Genomic DNA, 27,801 nt, shown 5'->3' with positions numbered 1-27,801 from the left:
TCTGTGATTATGGTTTTTCTCACTGTCAGACTCTGGAGGTCTGAGGAGAAACAGGTTATTGATTTCTCCTGACATTAGTGCTGATTTCCTCTTTGGTGCTCTGTTGAAATCACAATATCAGAAAGTTGTTAGTGTTGAATTAATGTTAGTAAGCAGTACGATTTTTGACGTTATGTTGTCCTTTTTCTCCATTTCTTTCTCTGTCACAGATTACATTCTTCATGCTGCTGTCAGCTGTGTGTGTAATGCTCAACCTGGCGGGCTCCATCCTCTCCTGCCAGAACGCTCAGCTGGTCAACTCTTTGGAGGACTGTCAGCTGGTGAGACCAACTGGACCTTAACTCACTCACTCTCCAGTCATTTAATCTGCTTTTCAATTGTTTAGGCTTGAAAACATATCTCTCTGACTTGGCATATACAGTGGGGCAAAAAAGTATTTAGTCAGCCACCAATTGTGCAAGTTCTCCCACTTAAAAAGATGAGAGAGGCCTGTAATTTTCATCATAGGTACACTTCAACTATGAGAGACAAAATGAGAAAAACAAAACACAGAAAATCACATTGTAGGATTTTTAATGAATTTATTTGCAAATTATGGTGGAAAATAAGTATTTGGTCAATAACAAAAGTTCATCTCAATACTTTGTTATATACCCTTTGTTGGCAATGACAGAGGTCAAACGTTTCCTGTAAGTCTTCACAAGGTTTTCACACACTGTTGCTGGTATTTTGGCCCATTCCTCCCTGTAGATCTCCTCTAGAGCAGTGATGTTTTGGGGCTGTCGCTGGGCAACACAGACTTTCAACTCCCTCCAAAGATTTTTTATGGGGTTGAGATCTGGAGACTGGCTAGGTCACTCCAGGACCTTGAAATGCTTCTTACGAAGCCACTCCTTCGTTGCCCGGGCGGTGTGTTTGGGATCGTTGTCATGCTGAAAGATCCAGCCACATTTCATCTTCAATGCCCTTGCTGATGGAAGGAGGTTTTCACTCAAAATCTCACGATACATGGCCCCATTCATTCTTTCCTTTACACGGATCAGTCGTCCTGGTCCCTTTGCAGAAAAACAGCCCCAAAGCATGATGTTTCCACCCCCATGCTTCACAGTAGGTATGGTGTTCTTTGGATGCAACTCAGCATTCTTTCCCCTCCAAACACGACGAGTTGAGTTTTTACCAAAAAGTTCTATTTTGGTTTCATCTGACCATATGACATTCTCCCAATCCTCTTCTGGATCATCCAAATGCTCTCTAGCAAACTCCAGATGGGCCTGGACATGTACTGGCTTAAGCAGGGGGACACGTCTGGCACTGCAGGATTTGAGTCCCTGGCAGTAGCGTAGTGTGTTACTGATGGTAGCCTTTGTTACTTTGGTCCCAGCTCTCTGCAGGTCATTCATTAGGTCCCCCCGAAGGTTCTGGGATTTTTGCTCACCGTTTTTGTGATCATTTTGACCCCACGGGGTGAGATCTTGCGTGGAGCCCCGGATCGAGGGAGATTATTAGTGGTCTTGTATGTCTTCCATTTTCTTATAATTTCTCCCACAGTTGATTTCTTCACACCAAGCTGCTTACATATTGCAGATTCAGTCTTCCCAGCCTGGTGCAGGTCTACAATTTTGTTTCTGGTGTCCTTTGACAGCTCTTTGGTCTTGGCCATAGTGGAGTTTGGAGTGTGACTGTTTGAGGTTGTGGACAGGTGTCTTTTATACTGATAATAAGTTCAAACAGGTGCCATTAATACAGGTAATGAGTGGAGGACAGAGGAGCCTCTTAAAGAAGAAGTTACAGGTCTGTGAGAGCCAGAAATATTGCTTGTTTGTAGGTGACCAAATACTTTTTTTCCCGAGGAATTTGCAAATAAATTCATTAAAAATCCTACAATGTGATTTTCTGTATTTTCTTTTCTCATTTTGTCTCTCATAGTTGAAGTGTACCTATGATGAAAATTACAGGCCTCTCTCATCTTTTTAAGTGGGAGAACTTGCACAATTGGTGGCTGACTAAATACTTTTTTTCCCCACTGTGTATATATATACATTTTCTTGAATTATATGTCAAAACCTGATGAAATATGCAATTGAAATCACACCACTTCTTCTGAGTAATAACACACACAGACATTATACAATAATAGTTGGAATCAGGTCAACTTACACTTTCCAGTGCTACCAGTATCTCAGACTTGACTTTAGGTGGTACAGATTTGCCAAAATGTAATGAAATCAAGGCTAAAAAAGAATTTTTTTTTGAATATTTGTGCCTTTATTAAGGCTCAGAGTGCCCCATCAACATAATTCTTATATCCCTGGAACACTGGCACTCTCCTATACATCCATTCATATATAAATAGTTGCTGTATGTTCAAAACCATCCACAACAACAAAACACTTTCAAATTATGTATATGTATGTAATTATTTTTTATTAAAAGCGTTCTAAAATAAGTATGGTACCACTGACATGACACTTGATGGTGTTTCTGAGTAGTCCTGTATCGCAAACTCCATAACCCCATTTTGAAATACAGGCTTTCTGTTAAAGATTCATAGTCACCGAGCCAAAGTCCACATCATTTAGGTTGTTTTCATATGATAGAGCTCCTCCACAGCCACAAAAGTATAAAATACAACTGTTTTCACAAGCTGAGCAGAACTCACCTGTGTGAGATTCCCCTTTAAATGGTGCTTAATATTTAAAAAAAAAAAAATCAGAAGAGGTACCCAGCAGCTCTCTACACCCTGGCATTTCCAATGGCTCCAATGTGCTACTACATGGAAAACAGGAGAGCACACTTCAAAATAAGTGTATTAAGCTTTTCCTCCTTGCAGCTGGAGATCAGAAGCAGTTGGACACAGAACATTCAGTCTTCACATTTTCATAATGAGATGCTAAGCAGATTTTTTAGCGGAACTTATAGCGCCAGGGTCTCTTCTTTTTTCGTGACTGAAGAAGTCCTTTGTGATTCATCCAGCACCCACCCACTAACCCTACCACTTCCACATTAGAAACAGCTTTTCTCTTTACAAAAATTGGACCAGTCGAGTAGACCAACTTTACTGCTTTATGTAGCTCCCGAGAGACCCTTCCCCCAGTCGTGACTGAAATGCGACATTCCTCATCTCCTCTCCCCAATGTAATTAACCCATACTTGTTGGGTTCACGTCCTGCTTTCTCTCAATCTGGGACACATAGCAGAGGTATGCTCTACCTCCATCCCTCCCTGGGTAACTCCACATGTCTCACAGACTCTCTTCTTTTCTTGTACACTTTAGCCATGTGAAGCTGCTTTTTCTCTATCACAATATTGTATTATATTATTTTTTACTGTTTTCACTTGCCTCTTAACAATTAGTTCATGTCAGGAGTAATCCTGAACATTTAAGAACAATACATCAGAACACCAAGCTCAGGTCTGATCTGTGCGTGTGTCTTTGCATGTGCTTTTGTGTGTGTCTTTGCATGTGCTTTTGTGTGTGTGTGTGTGTGTGTGTGTGTGTGTGTGTGTGTGTGTGTGTGTGTGTGTGTGTGTGTATGTGTATGTGTATGTGGCGGGCATGCATGAGTGTGGATGTGTTTTCTCCCCTCCTCCCCCCCAGCTAAAGTTTGATAGCGATGGAGTGTGTGTATGCTGCGAGCTGCAGCATCAGAGTTCGAGCTGCAACAACCTGGGAGAGACGCTGAAGCTGAATCCACTGAGGGACTGCAACACCATACGCCTACGTCTCAAGGTCGGTGGAAGCCAGCATGTGTTTGTATTGTGCTGATGGTGAGAGCTGATGATTTTTTATGAGTTTTCATATGTTAACAAATATTCTATATAAGTTAGACTGTGTTGAGACTGCAGGTAAATTAAATTTCATCTATTTATTTATTTACTTATTTGTTTTTTGCAATCCAGAGATGAAAGTCTAGATGTGGGAAACAAATTAAATTTTGCCCAACTTCAAGCCACTTGATTTTTATCTGCAGACGTTTCTCTGTTTTTAGCCAAGCAGCACGGCTCTAGGGATGCCAATGTCAGTCAGTCAGTCAGTCAACCACTTTGGTTCGGACTGAAATATCTCAACTTCTGTTGGATAGACTGCCATGAAATATTGTACAGACATTCATGGTCCCCAGATGATAAAGTCTACTGTTTTAGTGATCCCCTGGCTTTTCCGCTAGCACCACCATGAGGCTAACTTGTGTTTTTTATTGAAATATCTATATGGTTCAGACATTTTTTTTTTTTTTTTAACCTTTATTTTACCAGGGAAAAAAATCACATTGAGATTAAAATCTCTTTTACAAGTGAGCCCTGGCCAAGAAGGCAGCACATAAAAATACACTTTAACATACAACAAATAACAGACAGACAGGGATGGACAGCAATAAGAAATAAGAAATAAAAACAGAAAATCACTTTTTAAAACAAGCGCAAACATGTTGATATATTTGATGTAGGCAGGACTTGAATTCAGTATGTGAAATAAAAACCTGCAATTTTAGCTGATTTTGTAACTCATTCCATGAAGTTGGAGCACTGTAACAAAAAGCAGTTTTTCCCGAACTCAATTCATTTCATGTTCCCCTAAGGATAAATTGCATCTAATCATAAAATCTATTTCTTTTGTTTAAATACCTGCAAAACATGACACCCCGTTTAGCCTCAGCTTTACTTTGTGTTTAATTACAAGTTATATATTGTCATATACACAACAATTACAGAGAAGCAGTCGTTGGCAATGAAAATCTTATATCTCAGTCTCAGCCTCCCTTTCAACAATGCTCATTATTTTGCATAAAATCACGCAAGTAAAAAAGTAGAGAATCTAAGAATTAAAATATTGGGGTAAAGTATAACATATAAAATAAAACAATATATATTTATGGTAGACAGGTGTACAGTAATTGCAAAATGAATAAACTGAATGTAAACAGGAATGTAGTAAATGTATTTGTAATGAGAGTCATAAATATAGCCTAAATATACAGAGATGTCAACAGGTTGTAATACAGTAAGTAAAAGTTCAGTGTCAATAAGCAAATGTTAGTATGCTAACACACTAAATGAGGATGATTAACTAGGTAAACATTATACCTGCTAAACATAGAATAGTCATTGTGAGAATATTAGCATGCTGACTTTAGCATCTAGCTCAAAGCACTGATATATGCACAGCCTCACAGAGCCGCTAACATGGCTATAGACTCTACCACTCTAGTCTCGTTACATCTCTAATCAAAATGATACCGTTAACTTGAGTAACAGTCAGTAGTCGTTTGAAAATAATTGCCTTTAAATTGCTAAAATCATCATGTCTAAACTGATTTCTCCAATTTTCCTTTCTCACTGGGTAACATATCCTATGTGAGAACAGCCAAATGACGTAAAATACAAAACACCAAGAGCGTTCAGTCTCAGATTAATTGGGAAGGAAGTGGAGAATGGCAACAGCATTTGTCTTTCCCCAAGAGGCAGACCTCTTAGTATGCAGTGTGTATCCAGCCTGGGCTGGCTGTAGTTTGTAAGTGCATGATCTCGGTAGATTATCTTGACACAGAGTGTCTGCAGCAATGATGTACAGTATGTGCTACTGTGCCTTTATTGGAGAACGAAAATCAAATCCGTGCTTTTTATGACCCTGATTGATTATAAAACATTGATAACCAAATAAAAGACTTCGTAGGATGAAGCATGCTTATGAAAAGAGGAAGGATCAAGCACATTTGTCATTTTTATCATAGCTCATTAAAAGAGATATGGGAACTGGTGCCATAAACCTTTATTCAGTGCCAAAGAAGTCAGGTGTGTTGAGTTATGTCTAAGAGGATGCTATCAGTTATCACAGCAGACAGACTGAGTTTTAAACCACCTTAAACGTTCATTTCTTAGGACTAGTTCTTCTCTGTTTAAAAGTTTTGTTTAAAAAACGCTCAGCACTATCTTCTCTGCTGCTAATATGTGCCATTCACTCTTTGCACACACATTTCATTGCCATCCAGTTTTTATTTTCCTTACACTGCCTGGGGCCATAAATCATCAGTGGGAAGGAGTATTAAGATAATTTGTGATTTCCTGTAAGGGGCGGATGTGTAACATTGCTGTGTAACTCACTCACCTGTTTGGCTAGAGGCAAGGTATCTTCTAGAGGTTAAATATCATTGTGATCAGGCATGTTAAACACTTTCTTTAGAGGTGTTACATTTCTTTGCCTGGCAGGTTTTATTATGTCATTATGTGCATTGTGATCACAGGGGAAATCACCGTAATGCACCGGCTCACATCTGTATGGCAGATGCATTACCATATCAAAAATGAGCTCAGATAAAGCTATTTCTTGTCTTAGCCTACTACATGCTCGCAGTTCAACTTGGGAAAACTACTCACAGCAGTTTGTGAAATGGTCACGTTATTTTTAATCTATTGATTCGTGTACACGAACACGATTATCTTGTTTATTTCGTGGTGGTCAGCACGTAATGGGAAGCATCTATTCAGAGGTTGGGTTTAGGAAAAGAACAACGGGGAAAGGACATGTCGGGACACAATCCACGGTCTCTGGGGGACACGCGACAACAACGGGACGGTTGTGTTTAGGAAAAGAAGAACGGGGAAAGGAAACGCCACACGCGGATCACGATCCGCGGCCTCTGTGGGACGCGCAACAACAACAGGGGATGCGCAACAACAACAGGGGACGCACAACAACAAAGGGACGGTTGGGTTTAGGAAAACAACAACGGAGAAACGAAACACCACATGCGGGCCACAAAACCCAGTCTCTGGGGTGAAAGTCCTGTGTTGTTTGGCCTATCCACCACCCCAACCAACCTCCGCTTTTCATACTACTCGCTACCGTAGTCGTGCTGTGATCACGAAAGATGCTTCCCATTGAAATACATTAGTTTAAAAAATGTGCACACCACCACGAAATAAACGAGATAAACGTGTCTGTGTACACAAATCAATAGATTAAATAACGTGACCATTTCACAAACTGCCATGCGACAGAGATACAGACTAGACACACTAGTTTTTGTCAAATGTTTGGCACAGATTACTCTACTTGTCCCAAATCAGCTATTGGTTTTGTTGAATCTGTGAGAGAAAACTATCTTACTGGTCATTCAACCTCAAGAATCAGTGATTTCCCCCATTCATTGCATTTTCTGCTATTTTTTCTCCTCTGCCTCATCATCTTCCAAGTAAATTAAGACTACAGACTGACGACATCCTTCCACGGGAAAGGATGGCCATATTCTCAGACATATTCTCAATTTGTATTCTGAGCAAATGTCGAGACGTTAGTCAGAGTCACAGTGAACGACGTGAGAATGTCTTGCTGGTATCTTTTGTTGGTCTGTCAGCAAGGTTGGATGGTCTGCCAGGGCCCTGTAAGACTGATTAAGCTGTGTACCTGAGTCAAAAGGGATGGGTCTCACTCTCAACTCTTTAGCCTTCAATAACGAAACACTAGGATTTCTTTTGATTACAAAGTCACTGGGTGACCTGTTCATCTAGGAGGACAGTCCACCTGGACCACAGGGCATAATCTCTTTAGCTCCAGGCTGTGACAAAAGAGGAAAATAGATCACTTGTGCATGTTCTATAATTGTTGTGATGTTCTCTGAAGCTCTGTAGGTCTGACATGAACTTGTGTGAAGGGTCAAGACTCTAGGTATGAGAAAAGCTTTTCCTTTACTACGTGCATTAAGTGGCATTACAGAGCTACAACATCTGCTGCTTCCTATCATTGGAGATTAGAAAATCTCTGAAGGGCTTGGCTAACTGTCTGGACTGGCCTCCCTGAAACTGCTGCAGGGCTTTCTGAGGGAAGTGCTGCGTTTTATGCCAGATGCTGTAAAGAGCTGCTTGGACGTTAGCTGAGACTATCAACAGAAACTCCATGTTGGCTGGAGAAATGCAGGGGGCTGCCCTTTGCTACTGAGAGCCTGTCATACATTAGAGGGAGCAGCTAGTGGAGGCATGTGTGTAGCTTGTGTCAGCTTGGTCAAGATGTTCACGGTTCAAGAGACAACAGTTGAGTATCAGTGATGTGAAAACCCAATTAAGCCCCCTGTAAGGCTCAGACTGCTATACAATCTGCCACTGTAATGTTGTAATTGTAAAACAACATTTGTAAAAACATGTAAAAATGTTGAATCTTTACTTCACTCATGTCAGTCTTCACACCTCATGTCAATCTGAGACACAAAATCAGCCATGACACCATGACACACTTTGGAAAAAGGTTAGCTGTAATGTAAAGTGAACGTAATTTTATTACGTTCACATTTTATTATTATTAATTTAATTAAATGGAGTAAAAACAGTGATATTAACCTTTAACACTGCACCACATGGACGTTTTACATCACTTAGCTTTGTTAGTTCTTTACTCCCTTTTAACTATGTAAACTACTGTAATTATTCCTAAGCTATAAGCAGTTAAAATCTCTAAAGACTGGTTGTGATGTCTCATGTTTCAAATGTCAGACAGACTTCTTCAACACAAAACATGCTCCAAAACGGTTAGCTCCAAAGGGACTGTATTAGTTGAACAACTTGAACTTCTCTGGTTCCAACTGGTATCAGCTCTGCTTTAACTTCCATCTTACACAGACTTGATTTTTGGCAACTAGTTCCTGGATATCAAACATGTTTGAATAAGTTGCAGGGCTGGCAGCTGATTAATTTTATATCACAAACTTCAAACGATATGAAAGTGAATAATGGGATGTGGTTGGCAAAAAATTGCTGCCTGCTCCTCCTTTAAAAAGTGAAGGTACCTGAGTGGGGGAGGCGGCTGTCCTCTCTGCAGATTATCAACAGCCTAATACAAGTGGAGTTCTGTAATGTCACTGGTAATTATGTGCTTCCTGAATAATCTGAGTGACAGGCTGGAAAACACTGTGTGGTAACTGTGGAGCTTCATTCATGACCTTGAGTCCGTAACGAATAGAAAAGGTGTTGTGAGGTTTTCATTCCAGTGCTAAAAGTCTCTCCTGTCCTTGTCTTTAAGAAATGAAATTGTCATATTCATATACATTTTGGGGCAGCTGTGTTCAATATTTGTCATGTTGAATGTGCTGATATCATTGTGTTTTTGTTCTCCTGTGTGGATGTACAGTATAGGTTGGGGTTGTAGATGTATGAGCTGGATAATTTGTTTTACTTCCTCTTGTTTTGAGCTATTTGAATTAAAACATCCATAGTCAAAATCTCTGCCATATATTCACACCTTTTTCTGCCTTCCCTCCTCCTCCTCCCTATCATCTGTTCACAGTCTTACACTGTTTAATAATAATAATCCTGATAGAAGTGTTATAGTGATTGTGTACGTGAGTTTATTGTGACAGATGAACCATGAAAACCTTATATAGAAGCATATAGTTTGTAATTGAATCAAACATGCAGCTCACCTAGACCTACACATATATAAATTACATATACTTTTTCTCATTTTGAAACAGCAATATACTGTAAGCTGCTATCATCATCTCTCCTCTCAACATGCTCTATGCTAGACAGTTGCTATTCTCCCAATTACCATGCAGGTGCTATTACTGTTCCTGTTCTCTTTTTCAGTAAATTAATTTATACAGTGCAGTTATTATATATCATTATAGGTTCATTTGTTAGGATGTACAGAACTCAATATGGTTTTAAAAATGGAGCCACTTTAGAATGATTATTTTTTACATTTTAGAAAAATAGCACAAACGGCAGCCTAATGGGACTGCAGTCAGAAGTCTTTTCTCTGATTCAGGGTGCTGGGCTAGTATTTCACCAGCATGCACATTTATTTCTGCTGACAGATTCAATACTTGTGTCCCCTTGCTTTTCACTGCATTGTCATTGAGTGTAAATGTGTTTATGTATATGCTCGTGCTTAACCTCAGGTGTTTATGAGGTTGTTTTTCCTGTTATTGAATTTGTTTGCTAGGCCTCCATGTACGCAGAGACATTCTAATTCTTTGTATCAGTCTTTAACCTTTTACATTTTATTTATTTAAAACTGCATGTTTGTAGCAGTGTTCTCCCACTACAGTGCCACCCTGCTGTGCTTTTCTAAACTTGGTTACTTTACTGGTGACGTCGTTGTTTGTGTCACCTTCTGTCCTATCTGTGTCTAATTATTTTTTTTCCACATTCGCCTCTTTTTGTTCTCATATTACACATCTTTAATGTTAATGTAAGTGCTGTTTCTATAATGTTAACTTCCCTCTTCCTCTTCCTCCCCTTCTTTCCTACACCCTTGTCATTTCTCTTATTTTTCTTCCTCCTCTCCTTTTGTTCCTCTAACTGCTCTCCTCCTCTCCCTCCCCCTCTCCTTTAGGAGCTGCTGTTCAGCGTATGTGCCCTTAACGTCATCTCCACCATTGTGTGTGCTCTAGCGACTGCCATGTGCTGTATGCAGATGGTCTCGACTGATGTGCTTCAGATGGTGAGTGTGATGGAAGCACAGACAACAATGGCTGACTTAATTTTCTTTTCAGTGACCCCCCTGCCAAAATCCAAATCTTTTTAGTCTGAAGATCAATATCATCAGGTTAGATAATCACACACAGCTCAGGAATGACGTGCCAACCTTTTCCTCCCTTTAAGATAGTGGAGAGTAATGATTGAGTTTTTGAATCATGTTGAATCATCCTGCTGTTTGGTAAATTCTAAAGTGAATGTAAAAACACGAAGTGAAGGTCAATTGTCACAGGAGCTCTCTCAGTGTCCACCTGCATCCCAAAAAAACATTTTGGATTTGAAGATAACTGTTTAACATACCACTGGATTCTTTTCCTTAAAGGTACACCGTCCTCACTGTGACCCTCTTTTGTCATTGTATGTGGAACAGTGAAAATATTACCAACAGCTAAATGCTTTCAGTCACGAGGGAAATTAGCATGGCCAAGCTCCCTTTGTTTTTTCACAACAAAAGTTATTTCATGGCTCTAAACACATCAGCAACTGGAAATGTAGAGCAACACTTCCAACTGGATACCACAAATAGCTTCGCAATAATATTTGATTCAAGAACCATTTACACATTTTATAAACTATGCTGTAAATGTTGTTTACTTAGCTAGTAAAATAAATTAAGTATAACTCAGAGTACAGCAAACAGACGTTACATTAGTTTCATCTCCATGTAAGTCAATAGACCATAAAAACCCATATTCAAATCAGACCTGCTCGTGGTGATGAACTTACAGATAATTATCCACAGAATCTGCAGTTCCTCTCAGCTCTATGGTGCTTTTTTAAATCTTTCTGCTCATTGTTTTGGTTCACTCTGACCGCTTTCATCAGCGTAGCCTCAGACGGTTATCTGACAAACCTATTGTTATATGAGTACCTGCCCAGCACAAAACAGCAGACAGACAAAGTTAGTGACCAGCTGGTGAATATAGTGAAGCATTTAGCTGTTAAAGAGCCAGATATTTCCCTCAGGAGTTGGTGGAGACCAAAACAGAGCTAAAAGGAGACTTAATATCGACTTACCTTCACCTGGTGTTTAGAAACAGGACTCCAAATGAATGATAATGTTACTCCATGTCTGCTGGATGTGTACATATTAACTTTACAATGTGATTATGATATGTCTGTGTTGTGTTTATATCTTGTTTCTGCCCACGGTTGGCAAGAACTCAGGAGATTTAAACAATTATAACTACATAGATGAATACTTTTTAGATCCGTGGGACAGGACCATAGATATAATGCTGTTACTCTTTTATATCTGTGACTATTTAAGAAGAGACAGACAGATGATAAAAATAAATACATCCAAAGCTTTTTAAATTATACAGCAATTAAAAATGGTACTGAAACATCATTCTCACGTTGACATAAGGACTTAATTCCCTGTCGTTCTTGCTTCATTGGCCCAATTTCAGATGATCAAAGCTGTGGACACATTGTTCTCAAAGCATCTTACTGTCTAGACCTGTGGAGATCTGTTAATTAATGATATTGATCAATGATTTAGGGGCAGTTATTGTTCATGTTTGTTGTATTTTATGTTTATCTGTAATTGCATGCCTTGCAGACACTACATGAATGTATGAAAGTAAAAAATGATAGTACACCAAAGCAGACATGCACACCAGCAACTTCTATAAATTGAAGTGGCTGAACGTGGTGGCATCTGACTATTGATTCACAGAGAGAAAAGGCAAGGCAAGTTTTTTTTGTATAGCACCTATCAACATCAAGGCAATTCAAAATGCTTTACACAAGACAGAGAGACATTAAAAAAAATATAAAAGAAACATGAGGCAATATATAAAAATAAACGAGTAAAACAAAATAGAATAGAAGGTGAAAACAAGCTAAAATAGAATACGACAAATCAAACAGCAGAATAAGTCAAAGACAAAGAACAACCGCATTGTGTCTTATCTCCAACAGTCGCGCAGAGTTTCCAAGAGTGGCCTCGTTTTCCAATTTACACAAGAGGTGTTAACCTTTTATTTAGCTCAGTAAATTTAGTCAAGTCAATAGTAACAGTGGCAGCCTGGAGATTAGAAAACCAGGCTGGCTGTGACTGGATAGTTGTCCCACTTAGAAACCTTTGAATGAGGAAAATAAATGAGCAGCACTATCAGAGCTGCTGTTGAGGTACCCCTGAGCAAGGCACTTGACTCAAGCTGTAGTGAAGCTTGTTCAGTGATCAACAACCAGAGATGGGAATAACTGCTTGAAATAACAGCAGAGAGCAGAGAGGTGCTGTGAAAATCTGTTCAGCCATGCATGGATACATTATGGTCTAAAATAATGAATAAACAACTAATAACTCAGCACCATGTGTAAGAAAAGCCTGATAATGGTTGTTTTTATGTTGTGTTTCAGTTCATGCCTCACAGGGCGCGAGCTCTAAATGCTGACTGTATGACCCCCCATGGAACCATCCTCCACCAAACACTGGACTTTGATGAGTTTATTCCTCCCATTCCACCACCACCATACTACCCCCCGGAGTACACCTGCACCCCCTCAATGGATGGACAGAGGTGAGAGGCAGACTACTACTCATCAGCATCACATCTTCTCTTCTCTAACACAAAGTGCTCAGTGCTCCCCAAACTCTGGTACCGATGTATATTCTGGGATATGTGGATACTTTCAGGGAATACACAATACAAATTGTAATTTGCTAACAAAATTTACAAGACACTGTAATTATACACAATATTCTACTTGTAATAAATGCCTTGTAGCCCAAATACTTTGGCCAATTCTATAATTATTTGTTAAATTTTCAATGACAATTGACACTGTATCATTTAATTTAGCCTACTTAGTGGAACACTCTGGTTGTTGCTGTTTATTACACTACAAAACAATACAATACAGCTGTTTTGTCCAACAAGGTGGAAATTGACACATTAATGACATCCTATAAAACATTTGTGACATCAGATTCAAACAACTATCAATGATATGCAAAGTGCAGGGCAATCCAGAAAATCCTAACATTTGTTATATCAAGTGAAACCCTAACTACAGGTTAATTGCAGTGAGTATAAGTTACTGATTGCAGTAGAAATCAATGTTTAAATAAATAAATAAATAAATAAAAGATAAAAAAAAGATATATCCCAGATAAAAGCAATTGAAATTGGGTATCAAGGCGCTGCATGTTCTCCAAAATACATTGGGCATTCTTTCTGGGATTTTGTTTTTATTAAATTGATTTTAAGAATTTATTGAAAAATCCAATGTTGCATTGCAGAGACCCATCTCAAAAGGTTCTGCAATATTTATTGAAACTAGAATTCTGCTGGTTACTGCAAGTGATCAGTAGTTCAGGTTACTGTACCTGACTCAGTGCCCCCTCCCTCCACACATATTAGCACACATACTGTATATTTAAGATTCTCCGGGATTCATTTTTTGTAGCCTATAGCTGTACATTCCTACCTGCTCCTCCACAGACACCTGATATAAATCAGATATTTGAGATCCATACGTAATGTAAAAGTGGTCATAATTGGAAAAAGGAGCAGCAATGAGTGCAACGTTAATCAAAAAATGGTAAAAATGTATTATAGATCTGATAGGTCAGGTACTGAAGGGGAAGTTTTGGGGGGCTCAAAGTCCCCTAGGACACAACAAAAAAAGGATAGAAGACATTTACTTTGGGAGGAGCTGAGAGAATGAAGTTTATTATATATTTTTGTTGGTTTAGTACAGTAACTGTCAGTTAAGCAGTTTTGTCAAATAAAAACTGCTTTTTATTTCATGTAGACCACGCCAGAATCTTTTATGAGATGCCAAAGGAAAATTTGCATGCAAAGACAAATCCAAATCCATCATATTAAGCAGCTGTGGCATGTGTCTGACTGTGACCAGCACACGTGGTATTATCATCCATGGTCAGCTCAGAGCAGCGGTGACATATGTTATGCTCAGCTGTTGTAAAAGATCGGTGGACCCCTCCCTTATCATTCTCTCCATTTTCTCAGTCTTGCCAGAGAGAGTGCTGCTGCTGTAGCCATTTGGCAGGAAGCCACATCTGTTTGTCAATTATGCCATAAATATAAACAAGGCAGAGGAAGCATTTATGGTGTCCCTGCCCAGGGCCAGGGATGTGTCATGACATCATCATGCCTCGGATGATTAGTGGAAACTCTCAGGTTGTATTTCATGCTCCGCCACTTTAAAGGAGAATGGGGTTGTAATTAAAAGATATGACTGCACGCATGGTTGCTTATTCTTAATTGGCACCACATGAAACAGTGGTGGTGCACATAGAATAATACTATACCCATATGTATCGTTTGGATTGGAGTGTTAGGGACGAGGATATTTTTCATCCTTTCTTTCTTAATGTTTTTATTAGACAATATTACAAGAATATATTTTGATAGGATGGATTCAGACTTGCTGTGCCAGTTTCTTAAACATTTTTCACTGTGTGACTGGCTCAGAGAACTCGCCAATCTTTGTATTCCAGTTATTCGAGATAGGAATTAAATTTTTTTACTGTTTGATTGAAACTCTGATGTCATGCCCCTGACAGAGGCCTGCACCTGGATTTTCCCCATTCTCCCTTCAGTGCCATCTATGGCGTGCCCATCAACAGCCCAGGGACACTGTACCCAACTGACCTGCCACCTCCATATGAGTCTGTTGTGGGCCAGACCCCTGCCAGCCAGGTGAGAACAATCGGCCCTTAAACAACACTGTCTCCAGATCGTCTTGGACTTAACTGTACATTAATTTCTTTGTTTCAAGAGGGACCAGGCCAAGGTCAATTACCTTCTTTAATCTAAAACATTAATACATTTTACATATGTGCAGTAGCAGTAACAATACTAAGAGTCTACAGACATTCTAGCCTGACCTAAATTTGCGCATTCTAAGACATTTGGAAAGCAACTATTGTATAACAGTATCTTCAAAATCCTGGGGAAATTTGACCTGATGATGTCACTAGATGAAAAGTGGATCACCAAAGTGATTACAAATCATCCCCTAGGGTAACATACCAAATTTCATGATAATAACAATAGTTTTTGAGACACTTTACTCAAAACCTTAATGTCAACTTTACAGTGGTGCTAGAGGAAAAGTCAGGAGATATATGTCATTAGGATTTATCCTTTGGGGACCATGATTGTCTGCACAAAATGTCATGGCAATCTATCCAGTAGTGGTTGAGATATTTCCATATGGACCAAAGGTGATGGACCAACTGATGGACCAACATTACCATCCCCTAAAACCATTATTTTAAATGTAACTTTTGGCATTTTGCCATTATTTGATAGTAAAGAGGGTGACAGAGTGAGAGAGAGAGAGAGGGCAGAGGTCTTAATATAAAAGGTAATTAACCAACTCGACCAACTTGTCAGATGTTTTTCTTGAAATGGCTTTTTTCTTTACTTGTGTCAAAATGTTATTGCTACTGTGCAGGCCCACCTAGGTCAAAGGGTACAGAGATGACCCTGGCCCAAGGCCCAGGATCGGGCAATGCAAAGGTCTATGGTGCTGGAGTGGGAATGGATGAGGGGCCCAATTTGGAGAGAAAAAATTCCTAATGGCTGGCCTGCTACTGTGTTAATCTTGTGTCTGCATTTTAAAATGTTGCCTGTCAGTTTCATCCGAGTATTTATTTGCTGTTTCAGATTTACTGAGGCGGTCTCCCTTGTTGAACTGATCACAGCTATTTTCAGGCTGAGGCTTCACTGCTTCTCATTGTTCACAGCTAAAAATAACGGTCTAATGTCAGCAAATCCTTTTATCTTCCATTATATTCGCAACATACTTTTACACCTGAGGCTTTCAATTTCCTATTTCCATTGTACATGTTTAATCCATGCTTATCTCCACAGTGTCCTTCAAGTAGGAATCAGCAAAGGGTTTCCCCACCTGCAATAGATTAACAGGGGTTGCTGTGAATAACTAATGGAAGCGGGCAGTGATCAATTGATTGTATGCGAGAACAGTCATTGGGCAGAAGAAACTCAGCTGATGATTTCAGGCTAAATACCCTGCATGATGTAATGTTATATAAACGTATATGTATTATATACTGTACCTTTAAAAGCACATCAGTACATCTTATTGAAGCTTCTTATTCAACTCTAAATTATACAGTAGTTTCCTATAGAGTGAGAATTTTTTTTCTGTTAGTGTTGTGGTCTCATAGAGCCCTCTACAGACCAACTGTGGTGTTGATGGTTAGGTGATACACCACTGCTTTTATGCAATACATACAGTACATACAAAATATCAGCATTTTCTTTATCCGCTCAATTCATTTTATGCAAAGAGTGCTGGTATGTTGTCCATCTCAACTAATAATTTCCTCTTCACAGGTCACCACCAGCATAGAGCAGCAGGCCACTGAATCCAGTCTGTGTGAAAGAAACACGACTGCAGGACTCAGCACTCAGGGTAAAGACAGCTAAGACTGCAGTGCACATTGCAGAGGATAGTCATATGTCTTTATCTATATACTTATAGTAGTCATGGTGACTTATACTTTTTCCCCATGTTCTCAGCCTCAGTGGACAGTGCGTCACTGATGGTGTCAGAGGTGGCTGATCCGGACCAGACTTGTTCCTCAGAAGACTTGTGCTCCCTGGAGGTCCAGGGCTCTGACTCCTCTCCATATGGCATGCCCCACACTGCCCCCATCGACGGAAGATGCCCCAGCCTGGAACTTTGTACACGTGTCCATCGTGGCCTGCCTGATGCTCGCCCCAGTGATACAGGTTACAGTGAGTCCTCACACACCCAGGAGTCTCTGGAGCGCTCTCCAGACTGGTCCTCAGAAAACTTTAGCAATCTGGAGGATTCCACAGACAACACACATCCATGTGAGGAACTCAGAGCTGCAAATCACATATATGACGAACTTGCATCAGCCAAACATTTACCAGAGGAGCCACCTAAAGCATCAACACACTCCCTCATTAAGGCACGAATGATGAGCCGGAAGCTCACCCTCCCTGTCACTCTCCCCCCACCACCTCAGCCCTGCTCCCCCACCTCTGTGGCCTCCTCTGGTGGAATTTCAGGCATCAGCCCTATGGCTCCTTCTCCTTCCCCTTCTCCTCCTAGCAGGCCACGCGGCCCCAGGCTGTGTTTCAGTGTTTGGTCACCCTCCTCCACATCGCAACCGCCCTCTACCTCAGCCCAAAGCGGTAACTCGCCCTCAGAGAGGCCCCGGGTGCTCCGAGCAGCCAGGAGGTACCGAAAACTGGCACGCATAGTCCGTTCCACCAGTGATCCTATCTCCTGCACCTCTACGATAAGAAGTGAGTGCAGCAAGAATGTTACGCATAATTTATACTACAGCTTAAATACTCCATCTAAATATGACGAGAGTGATCAGCCTTTTAGAGCTTAAATGATTAGCCAACTAATCCATCATTCTTGAGTCATATTTTGTGCAAAAATATCCAAACATTCTTTGGTTCCAGATCCTTTAATGTGAGCATTTGCTACTTTTTTCTGTTTTATATCATTGTAAACTGAATATCACTGGGTTTTTGACTGTTGAGTGGACAAAACAAGACATTTGAAGACATCACCTTGGACTCTGAGAACTTGACAGTTTATGGACTAAACAATGAATTTATAGGAAAAAAATTATCAGCAGATTCATTGATAATTAAACTAATCATTAGTGGCAGCCCTACAGCCTTTCATTGTCTGTAAGCAATGGTGTATCACTAAACTGCTTGTGCCTGCTTTGTTGAGTCCACACTAAGTTTTTTGTCTCCCTCTACAGGAGAAAATTGTGGCTGCGCCTCTTCAAATAACCCTGCTGCTGAAGATTCAACTCACACTTCACCAGAGCAAGGTACCATCATAGAAACTGTAAATTCATGTAATGTTGGGACATCTGCTACTAAAAAGCATTCACATCCTATTTCGTAAAACAATTAGACCTGAAGAAAATACTGGCAGCGTTGAGAGCTAATTTAACAAACTTTATTAAAACAAATGTTAGTTATCGTCACTGTCCTGTGAAAACATTAAGTATCTCCAAATTGGGTGATGTTCAGTTTTTTGATAAATTGAAGGACTAAACATTCCTTAAATACATAATTTAAACCCCCATTGGGCCAATTAGATTATCTAAAAAAAATGCATTATTAAAAAGCTGGAAACAAATGAAATCCTAAACCAATTATAAATGAGCTGATAATGAAAATGTGTTACGTCAGTGACACAGAAAACTGTGATTTCACTTTAGCCAAAGCACTAAATCCACAGGTATTAGCCTTGATTTTAAGAATTATATGGGACTTAATGTGTTTTTCTTCTCTGTTTTTCGTCTTCAGAGCCAGCAGACGTTACATCAGGCGTAGTTGGAGCTAAACCCAGTCACACAAGTGTCAGGAAGCAGCAAAAGGAGGGCAGGAAAGTTGACATCCACCTTAAACCCCGTGCCCTGCACACACACTCCTCCCACGAACGCCCACACTCCCTGGCTGACTTTAAGATGTACAAAGACACCAAAGTACTGGTGGCCAAGTTCCTGGAGCATTCGAGCTGCAGTCTACCTCCTGAAGTCCAGCAAGTTGTCAACAACATCAAGTGTGTCATCAAGTCGGATGAGAAACACATGGAGGAGGCCATTTTTAGTGCCAATGTCATAGATCAGGTAACTGAATTAGACAGTGTATAATGTTCAGTGATAGTTTAAGGCAAGTTTCTGGTTTTATTGGTGAGCATCAACGTACAAGTCTATAAGTAGACATCAGGCTAAGAGCCCTGCGAGGCAGTAATTACACCAGAAAACAATCATGATGGATGAAAATGGATGGTTCAATCACATCATTATGTTAAAAACAAACAAAATAGACAACTAGCAACGTGGGTCTCGCTTTCATTCTCGGCTAATATGTTTTGTTGCACAGGTGATGACCCAGCGCATCATTGGCAGTCCTAGGAAGCGTGGCCACGAGGATCTTCACCTTCAGAGCTGCGGTGCTTTGAGTTCGTCCCCTTCCATGCGCCGTCCAAAACACCTCCCACAAACAACCAGCGGCTCCACCAACCCACTGGACTCCCCCTCCTCTGAACAAATCCTTGAGTGCAAAGAAACTATTCTTTGACCACTCTCGCAACAAGGACTTGGGTCAAAACTCTGAGGGCATTTCAGGGTGCTGGTGTTGCAGCCACGCTGTGCAGTAGATGTCTGTAGAGTAATGGATGACTCTTCCAGCATTGGAAGATCATTTATTTTCACAGTGTGACTGCAGCACAGGCAAACTGAAATGGCCGCATACTGTATCTGTTAGGGGCTTGTTCTGACCCAGAACGCAGAGATTTCACACACAGACAATGAAAGCAGTTTGTAAAGGTTTTAATGAATAAAATGGTACTCAGAAATACAGTGTGGATTTTGTCTGAGCGGGGAATCTCCTGGCTGGTCCGAGTACCGAGGCAAGCCGAGGGGGAAAGATCCAGGTCGTACGAGACTCGAGGCGGACAGGCAGGGAAGACCACAGGTGGAGGGTAAGGCTGGACGGTGAGGCTGGAAGCTTGTAGGCACAGTGGGGGAGGCAGCAGGTCTGACCGGTCACTGGACAGAAACACAGAGTAAGTATGAGCTCAGGAGAACAAAGACAAAAGCTAGGGTGCACAAGACAACACGGACACAACTTGAATAAACTGAGAACTCAGAGCCAAGTTACCACATGGGTGTAGATAACGAACTGGCGCCGAAGAGGCGATCAGCCCGGGTTTAAGTATTGCTGGAATGAATCTTGTAGATGAGCTGCAGCTGTGAGGAACGGCTGTGCAGTGTCGATTCGGCCACGCTCCTTGACGTACTTTCCTCTGAACACACCTCCAGCACTCCAGGTGGAAAACACAGATACACACAGACAAACAGAGAACAAAAACACCGAAAACAGGGCGGAGAGAGAGAGCTGCCCATAACAGTATCCCTAGTGCCCTTTGAGACCGTGCCAAGTCATCAGCAGAAATGGTAGCAAACTCAAACTGAGCCTGCCAGTGTCTGTAGTGGCTTCTTTCTCATCAGAAAAACAAAAGAATGTTTCTCCCTCAGGGGATCTGATCTTTTCTACTGAGTTTCATCTTGTAAAAAAAGAAACAAGTAAGTTTGGATCTGAGACTCAAAGAAAAAGGATATTGTGTTATCAGTATTCTTCTTGCCCTCATAAGAAACAGAAATAAATATGTTTGTATTAAACTGTGAACTGAACGGACTGGTCATTACTAGCCATTGTTTGCAGACTTTGTGGAACTGTTACTGATAGGGTGGTGGTGGTGAATATTTTGTGATGCCGCTGGTTCAAGAACATCACAGATGTGGATTGTTTAACTTTACCTCATTGTGTTACAATTCTTATCAGTGTTACAATAAAATATGAGTTTGTATCTTGTGGTTTGTGTTCTTATTTCAGTGAATGTTTCTGGATCATGTATGTTGGTCTGTGTGCGTTAGCATTTTAAAATTTGGTCACCTCAAACACGACCAAAATAATAGAAACATTGGACAAATGCCTTTCCATAAATATCAATTTGGTGACGCTAATGTGTTTGTTTCTGTTAATTCAAGTTTGTGATGTTGTAGTTGGTAGTGTTGTTTAATTAACAGGGCTCAATGCTAACTTTTTAAAGTAGTTGGCTTGGCAAGCAGGCAGTTTGTGTCTTTTAGCTCATAGCTTTAGTGGCAGACAGTTGCAGTGGTGGAGGAAGTACTGAATCTCAGTACTTAAGTATAAGTACAAATAACCAGAGACATATTTACTTAAGTAAAAGTAAAAAGTACCTGCTTTTAAATGTACTTTAAGTATAAAAAGTAAAAGTACTTGCAACAGATTTATTCTCTTAATACTATTTGCAAATTACCATTTTCAATGGTAATATGCTAATAGAAAAAAAAGTTGGTTAGTTCGTTAGTTTGCACCTTCAGTGAGGGCACTGTGTCTAGCGACCCGTGATTTACAAAGGGTGCTGAGCTTGGACAGTATCCATACTGTCCACGACCACAAACAAGGATTGGCTTTAAAAAAAAGTTCCTAACCTAACCAGCATAAAACGGAAATATGTTGTTAGAATCGGAATGCGGTTGGTTTTATTCATGGATGTATTTTAAGACGGTTTTATTTCCTTTAACCATGGGAGCGTAAGCAAATGAAGTGTGTGAAGCAGCGGAAATGGGGAGGTGGATGTGAAGAGGTCCAGCCAAATAAATAAGATATGAACGCGTCTTACGCAGCCTAGCGGAGAAGTAAACGACGCTGTGGAGAGAAATAGATGGCAAGTATGATTTAAAAACGGGAATAATAAAAAACAAACATTTTCATTTTCACTTTTACCGGAGGCTGTACTGAGGGTCAGCGGCGCTGCGCCCGGGCTCTGGAGCACCGGAGCCGGTGTTGCACCGACAGCTGTGACCCATCAGAAACTGTGACCGCAGAGGGCGCTGTTGCACATCGTCTGCTCGTGCGTGCCAGACAATGGAGGGCGAAGAACAGCGCCAACGCAAACGGCGTAAACATTAATACATTACATCCACGGATGCAAGCTGTATGATTATTCGCGATTTGTTATAGCTTCCTAAGGACAAAGAGTAAACCGCTGGTGACCATATTCCAACTCAGGCACAGTAACATATGTTTATCTGAAAGTAAATAAAATATATTAAGATACATTTTCTCTGAAATGTTTCTAAACATGTATTTCTTTGTGACCGCATGCACAAGTTACATTTGTAATAACCTACCTAAAAATAATATTGTACTGTTAAGAAAAGAAAGAACTAAATATTTAATGGATCAGCACATTTGGGTAAATTGTCAGAATGTGTGACCCCATTGTAACTGCTTAATAAAGGAGTTAAACTTCAAAATATTGTTTGGGGTAGTTATTTCATCTCTTCACACTAATGTGGACACATGTTTTCTTATTTATAGTCATCACAGAGCCAGTACCTCAGAGGTCACCACATATTAGCCGTCAGAATGTGTGACCTCACTGTAACTGCTGAATTAATGAGTCGAACTTCAAAATATTGTTTGGGGTAGTTATTTCATCTCGAAACACCAGCTTCAAGCACTACGCCACCTCCTGCCACCTTTTCTGGACTTGCTGCCACCTCATCCAATCCTGAAAAATGTAATGTTGTATTATTATAAGTAGAGCAGCCGTCAGAATGTGTGACCCCACTGTAACTGCTGAATTAATGAGTCAAACTTCAAAATATTGTTTTCTGGAGTTTTAAATATTTACAATAAACCCAAATTAAGCACAATTGTAAAACTATGCACAAAAATTTAAAAAAAACACTACACTTTTAAAAATGTAACTATTTACAATAACTTAAAATATTTACAATACATTTTTTGTTTGGTAATACTGTTTACAGAGGCATTTACATTATTGTTCAGGGATGCATGCCGGACAGCTGTACATTGCACCACCACCATCTTGGAATCCAACGCAGCTGTTGTGGTACCAGCGCTCACAACCGTCACACTGGATCTGAAACAAGGTCATATTGAATGGGACAAAGGTTAGAGAGATAGATAAATATATATTTGTCACTGTAAGAATAGATACATATATATTTGTCACTGTAAGAATACATGGGCTCCTTAGCAAGTCAGATTTCAGATTTAAATCTTTGATTCAATAAAGTATGCTAAGTTGCAAGACGGAAACTACTAAATGTATGGGTAGCAACATTAGGAAGGTCCAGTACAAATATATAAAGACTGATTTAAGTTTCAAATCAATATTGACCATACTTTTGCTTTAATACAATGCCTTTTAACACGTTTTAAGGATCTGTGTGAAACCTTTGTACAGCAGCTGTTTAAAATTAAGACTCAAAAAACATAGTTCACAGAAATTTAGACTGCTCTCAGTTGCCATTGTTTACGGTCTAACCTCTGTCTAATATCTGAGCCTTGAACTCAAGCTCTGCCTGAGCTCTCAATGCAAAAACCTAAAACCCTTATCCTAACATCTTACCCAGTCAGTGTTGGTGTTTGGTAAGCCCCCCTCTCTCTCCTCTATCACTTCTTTCAATCCGTAATAGAAGCAGAGCTCACTGAGATCATCTGGTTAAGATATGGTGGGGTACCAAGACATAATGTAAGCTTCTACAGTATGTTGTAATAAATAGAATAAACTTTATAAATTCACACATTCTGTAAAAATGTTATCAAATGTCCTGCCTGTTTATATATCAATACATGTTACAGACATGTTAACTAAGTACACTCCTGCCATGTCTCTCAAATCTGGTAGATTTGGCTGTTATTACAGCCCAGTGAAGCAGTTAAAAATAAAAAAGGGAATGGTGACCAAAATATTGTTTGGGGTAGTTATTTCATCTCGAAACACCAGCTTCAAGCGCCACGCCACCTCCTGCCACCTTTTCTGGACTTGCTGCCACCTCATCCAATCCTGAAAAATGTAAGAACAAAAGGCACACAATGATATTGTATTTTATTTGTCTATTTAAAAAGTAATCCAAAATATAAATTACAATCATTACAGCACTTTTTCTTACTTAGACATTGTAATGAACCACACTTCAGATTTAATACAGTTGTAAGTGTTTTTGGAAGTCAGTGGAAGATCTTCAAGATTTTTGAAAATTCTAATTTATATATATATATATATATAGTATTTATATTTTACATATTAAATTGTTATGTCTTATTTTACATCTTAATCCTCTCCACAAAATGCACTGTAGTGGATAGTGGAATTACCATATTAATTTGATATTTTTTTTCCTTGTTGTAGATGTGACTGAGGCTTGGGAAGGCAAAGATGTCCATGTACTGCTGTCAAGAATTGGGCAGTACAAATTGTTCTATTGGGACATTAGGAGGACAAGTCCCAATCAGGAACTTGAGAGTGAGGTACGCATGAACACTTCTGGTTAACTTGTAAGCATCCAAAATCTAGACCAACAGTTCACTTGCTTAACCTTGGGTGATGAATGCATACCTCTACCAACTTGTCACCAAACACAATAAGAAAGGATGGAAGCAGGCAATGTTCATTGACTCATACCCAATGACAAACATTTGGAACTGTAAAACAACATGATTGAAAGTAGGAGAGTTTTTTTTTTTTTTTTTTTTACTGATCATTAAACCAAGTTGATTGTGGTTTGCTTATCTAATGTAAAATATTTTATTTTTTTTTTTTTTTTACTGATCATTAAACCAAGTTGATTGTGGTTTGCTTATCTAATGTAAAATATTTTACTGTTTTTTTATTTTAAGTTTAATCCAAGATCATCATTATGGATCATTCTTGGAGCAGTTCATGAGCCAGGCCATTGGATATTTCCAGTGAGGCACATTTTTTATTTTATCATGTTTGTTTTATATTTTTCAAGGCACACTCCTGGTTTAACATATGCAATAAATGCACTATGATTTCCTATAACATTTATAGGCCATTTTCCCATTGGAACGGCGGAGCCTTGTGCTTGACTCACTTGGCAACGCAGCATCCAAAGTAAAACAGTGTTTGAAGTCCACAAGGTAACTCTTGTGTTACATGATGTCCGGTTTGTCTCATTATGAACTCCAAGTTAAAGCTTCTGTACGTGCATAAAATAAATACTACTTTCTGTCTTCTAAGGTCATTCATGAGACTGAAGGGGTTCAATGTGTCTAGGTGGACAGCAAACACAGTAAAACACAGCCTTCAGAAAGATGCCACATCTTGTGGAATATTTGTCTTGAAAGTAAGTGTACTTCCACTCTGAAAGATTGCATTGCATTTTACTTCAACATGGATGATTTTAAACATGGTTTATTCCAACTATGGATTTACATTAATGCCAACTTTGATAAAGTTGTACTTTTTTCTTTTTACCATTGTTTGAAATATTCTTAGTATGCTGAAAAAATCCTGGCAGAGAAGGCTCCAGTCTTTGTCAACTCAGCCAAGGCAGTGGAGGCCTACAGAAAGGAGGTGGCTGTCACATTGCTGAATGAGACTGGTATGTTTACACTTTTAAAGCTTTCTCTTAACATAATGAGGATTTTCTAATATCCTAAGAATGTGTGTATTATTACAAATCAAAGGGAATTTAAATTGTGTTAGTATATTGCACTCATGGTATGAGGATAGCTGGAAATTACATATACTGTATGTTGTGCAGTGAAAGGCCTTGTTGTCCCTTCTTGATGCATAATTATATCTTCTATTCCTTTAAAAGCAATGGCTATGGTGTCTATTACACCCCTTGGATTTCATTATGTAATAAATTGATAAAATGTTATGGTCACCATTCCCTTTTTTATTTTTAACTGCTTCACTGGGCTGTAATAACAGCCAAATCTACCAGATTTGAGAGACATGGCAGGAGTGTACTTAGTTAACATGTCTGTAACATGTATTGATATATAAACAGGCAGGACATTTGATAACATTTTTACAGAATGTGTGAATTTATAAAGTTTATTCTATTTATTACAACATACTGTAGAAGCTTACATTATGTCTTGGTACCCCACCATATCTTAACCAGATGATCTCAGTGAGCTCTGCTTCTATTACGGATTGAAAGAAGTGATAGAGGAGAGAGAGGGGGGCTTACCAAACACCAACACTGACTGGGTAAGATGTTAGGATAAGGGTTTTAGGTTTTTGCATTGAGAGCTCAGGCAGAGCTTGAGTTCAAGGCTCAGATATTAGACAGAGGTTAGACCGTAAACAATGGCAACTGAGAGCAGTCTAAATTTCTGTGAACTATGTTTTTTGAGTCTTAATTTTAAACAGCTGCTGTACAAAGGTTTCACACAGATCCTTAAAACGTGTTAAAAGGCATTGTATTAAAGCAAAAGTATGGTCAATGTTGATTTGAAACTTAAATCAGTCTTTATATATTTGTACTGGACCTTCCTAATGTTGCTACCCATACATTTAGTAGTTTCCGTCTTGCAACTTAGCATACTTTATTGAATCAAAGATTTAAATCTGAAATCTGACTTGCTAAGGAGCCCATGTATTCTTACAGTGACAAATATATATGTATCTATTCTTACAGTGACAAATATATATTTATCTATCTCTCTAACCTTTGTCCCATTCAATATGACCTTGTTTCAGATCCAGTGTGACGGTTGTGAGCGCTGGTACCACAACAGCTGCGTTGGATTCCAAGATGGTGGTGGTGCAATGTACAGCTGTCCGGCATGCATCCCTGAACAATAATGTAAATGCCTCTGTAAACAGCATTGCCAAACAAAAAATGTATTGTAAATATTTTAAGTTATTGTAAATAGTTACATTTTTAAAAGTGTAGTGTTTTTTTTAAATTTTTGTGCATAGTTTTACAATTGTGCTTAATTTGGGTTTATTGTAAATATTTAAAACTCCAGAAAACAATATTTTGAAGTTTGACTCATTAATTCAGCAGTTACAGTGGGGTCACACATTCTGACGGCTGCTCTACTTATAATAATACAACATTACATTTTTCAGGATTGGATGAGGTGGCAGCAAGTCCAGAAAAGGTGGCAGGAGGTGGCGTAGTGCTTGAAGCTGGTGTTTCGAGATGAAATAACTACCCCAAACAATATTTTGAAGTTCGACTCATTAATTCAGCAGTTACAGTGAGGTCACACATTCTGACGGCTAATATGTGGTGACCTCTGAGGTACTGGCTCTGTGATGACTATAAATAAGAAAACATGTGTCCACATTAGTGTGAAGAGATGAAATAACTACCCCAAACAATATTTTGAAGTTTAACTCCTTTATTAAGCAGTTACAATGGGGTCACACATTCTGACAATTTACCCAAATGTGCTGATCCATTAAATATTTAGTTCTTTCTTTTCTTAACAGTACAATATTATTTTTAGGTAGGTTATTACAAATGTAACTTGTGCATGCGGTCACAAAGAAATACATGTTTAGAAACATTTCAGAGAAAATGTATCTTAATATATTTTATTTACTTTCAGATAAACATATGTTACTGTGCCTGAGTTGGAATATGGTCACCAGCGGTTTACTCTTTGTCCTTAGGAAGCTATAACAAATCGCGAATAATCATACAGCTTGCATCCGTGGATGTAATGTATTAATGTTTACGCCGTTTGCGTTGGCGCTGTTCTTCGCCCTCCATTGTCTGGCACGCACGAGCAGACGATGTGCAACAGCGCCCTCTGCGGTCACAGTTTCTGATGGGTCACAGCTGTCGGTGCAACACCGGCTTGGAAGCCGATGAAGGATCGGCGGTGCCCCATATATATCTATGGCAACCAAACTTCACTGGTGAGACAAACGTGTGACAAGGTCAGGAAGACGTTTTGGCAGGGGGGAAACTGATCAGAACAT

The 27,801-nt window shown here is 39.4% G+C and overlaps 1 protein-coding gene across 1 annotated transcript; it reads left to right on the top strand.

Moving 5' to 3' along the window:
- Window positions 1–209: 209 nt before the first annotated feature.
- Window positions 210–19,562, top strand: fam189a1 (family with sequence similarity 189 member A1). The gene is made up of 10 exons (XM_078257349.1): window positions 210–320; window positions 3,566–3,730; window positions 10,325–10,432; window positions 12,835–12,995; window positions 15,008–15,143; window positions 16,809–16,887; window positions 16,995–17,753; window positions 18,230–18,301; window positions 18,786–19,108; window positions 19,365–19,562. Exons 1-10 carry the CDS (start codon window positions 222–224, stop codon window positions 19,560–19,562), a joined length of 2,100 nt encoding a protein of 699 aa, XP_078113475.1. The 5' UTR covers window positions 210–221.
- The last annotated feature ends 8,239 nt before the right edge of the window (window positions 19,563–27,801 follow it).

Source organism: Sander vitreus, chromosome 1, assembly GCF_031162955.1.
Source record: "Sander vitreus isolate 19-12246 chromosome 1, sanVit1, whole genome shotgun sequence".
Classification (NCBI taxonomy): domain Eukaryota; kingdom Metazoa; phylum Chordata; class Actinopteri; order Perciformes; family Percidae; genus Sander; species Sander vitreus.
Note: the sequence above shows the minus strand (reverse complement) of the source record. Positions and strands in the feature narration are given on the sequence as shown.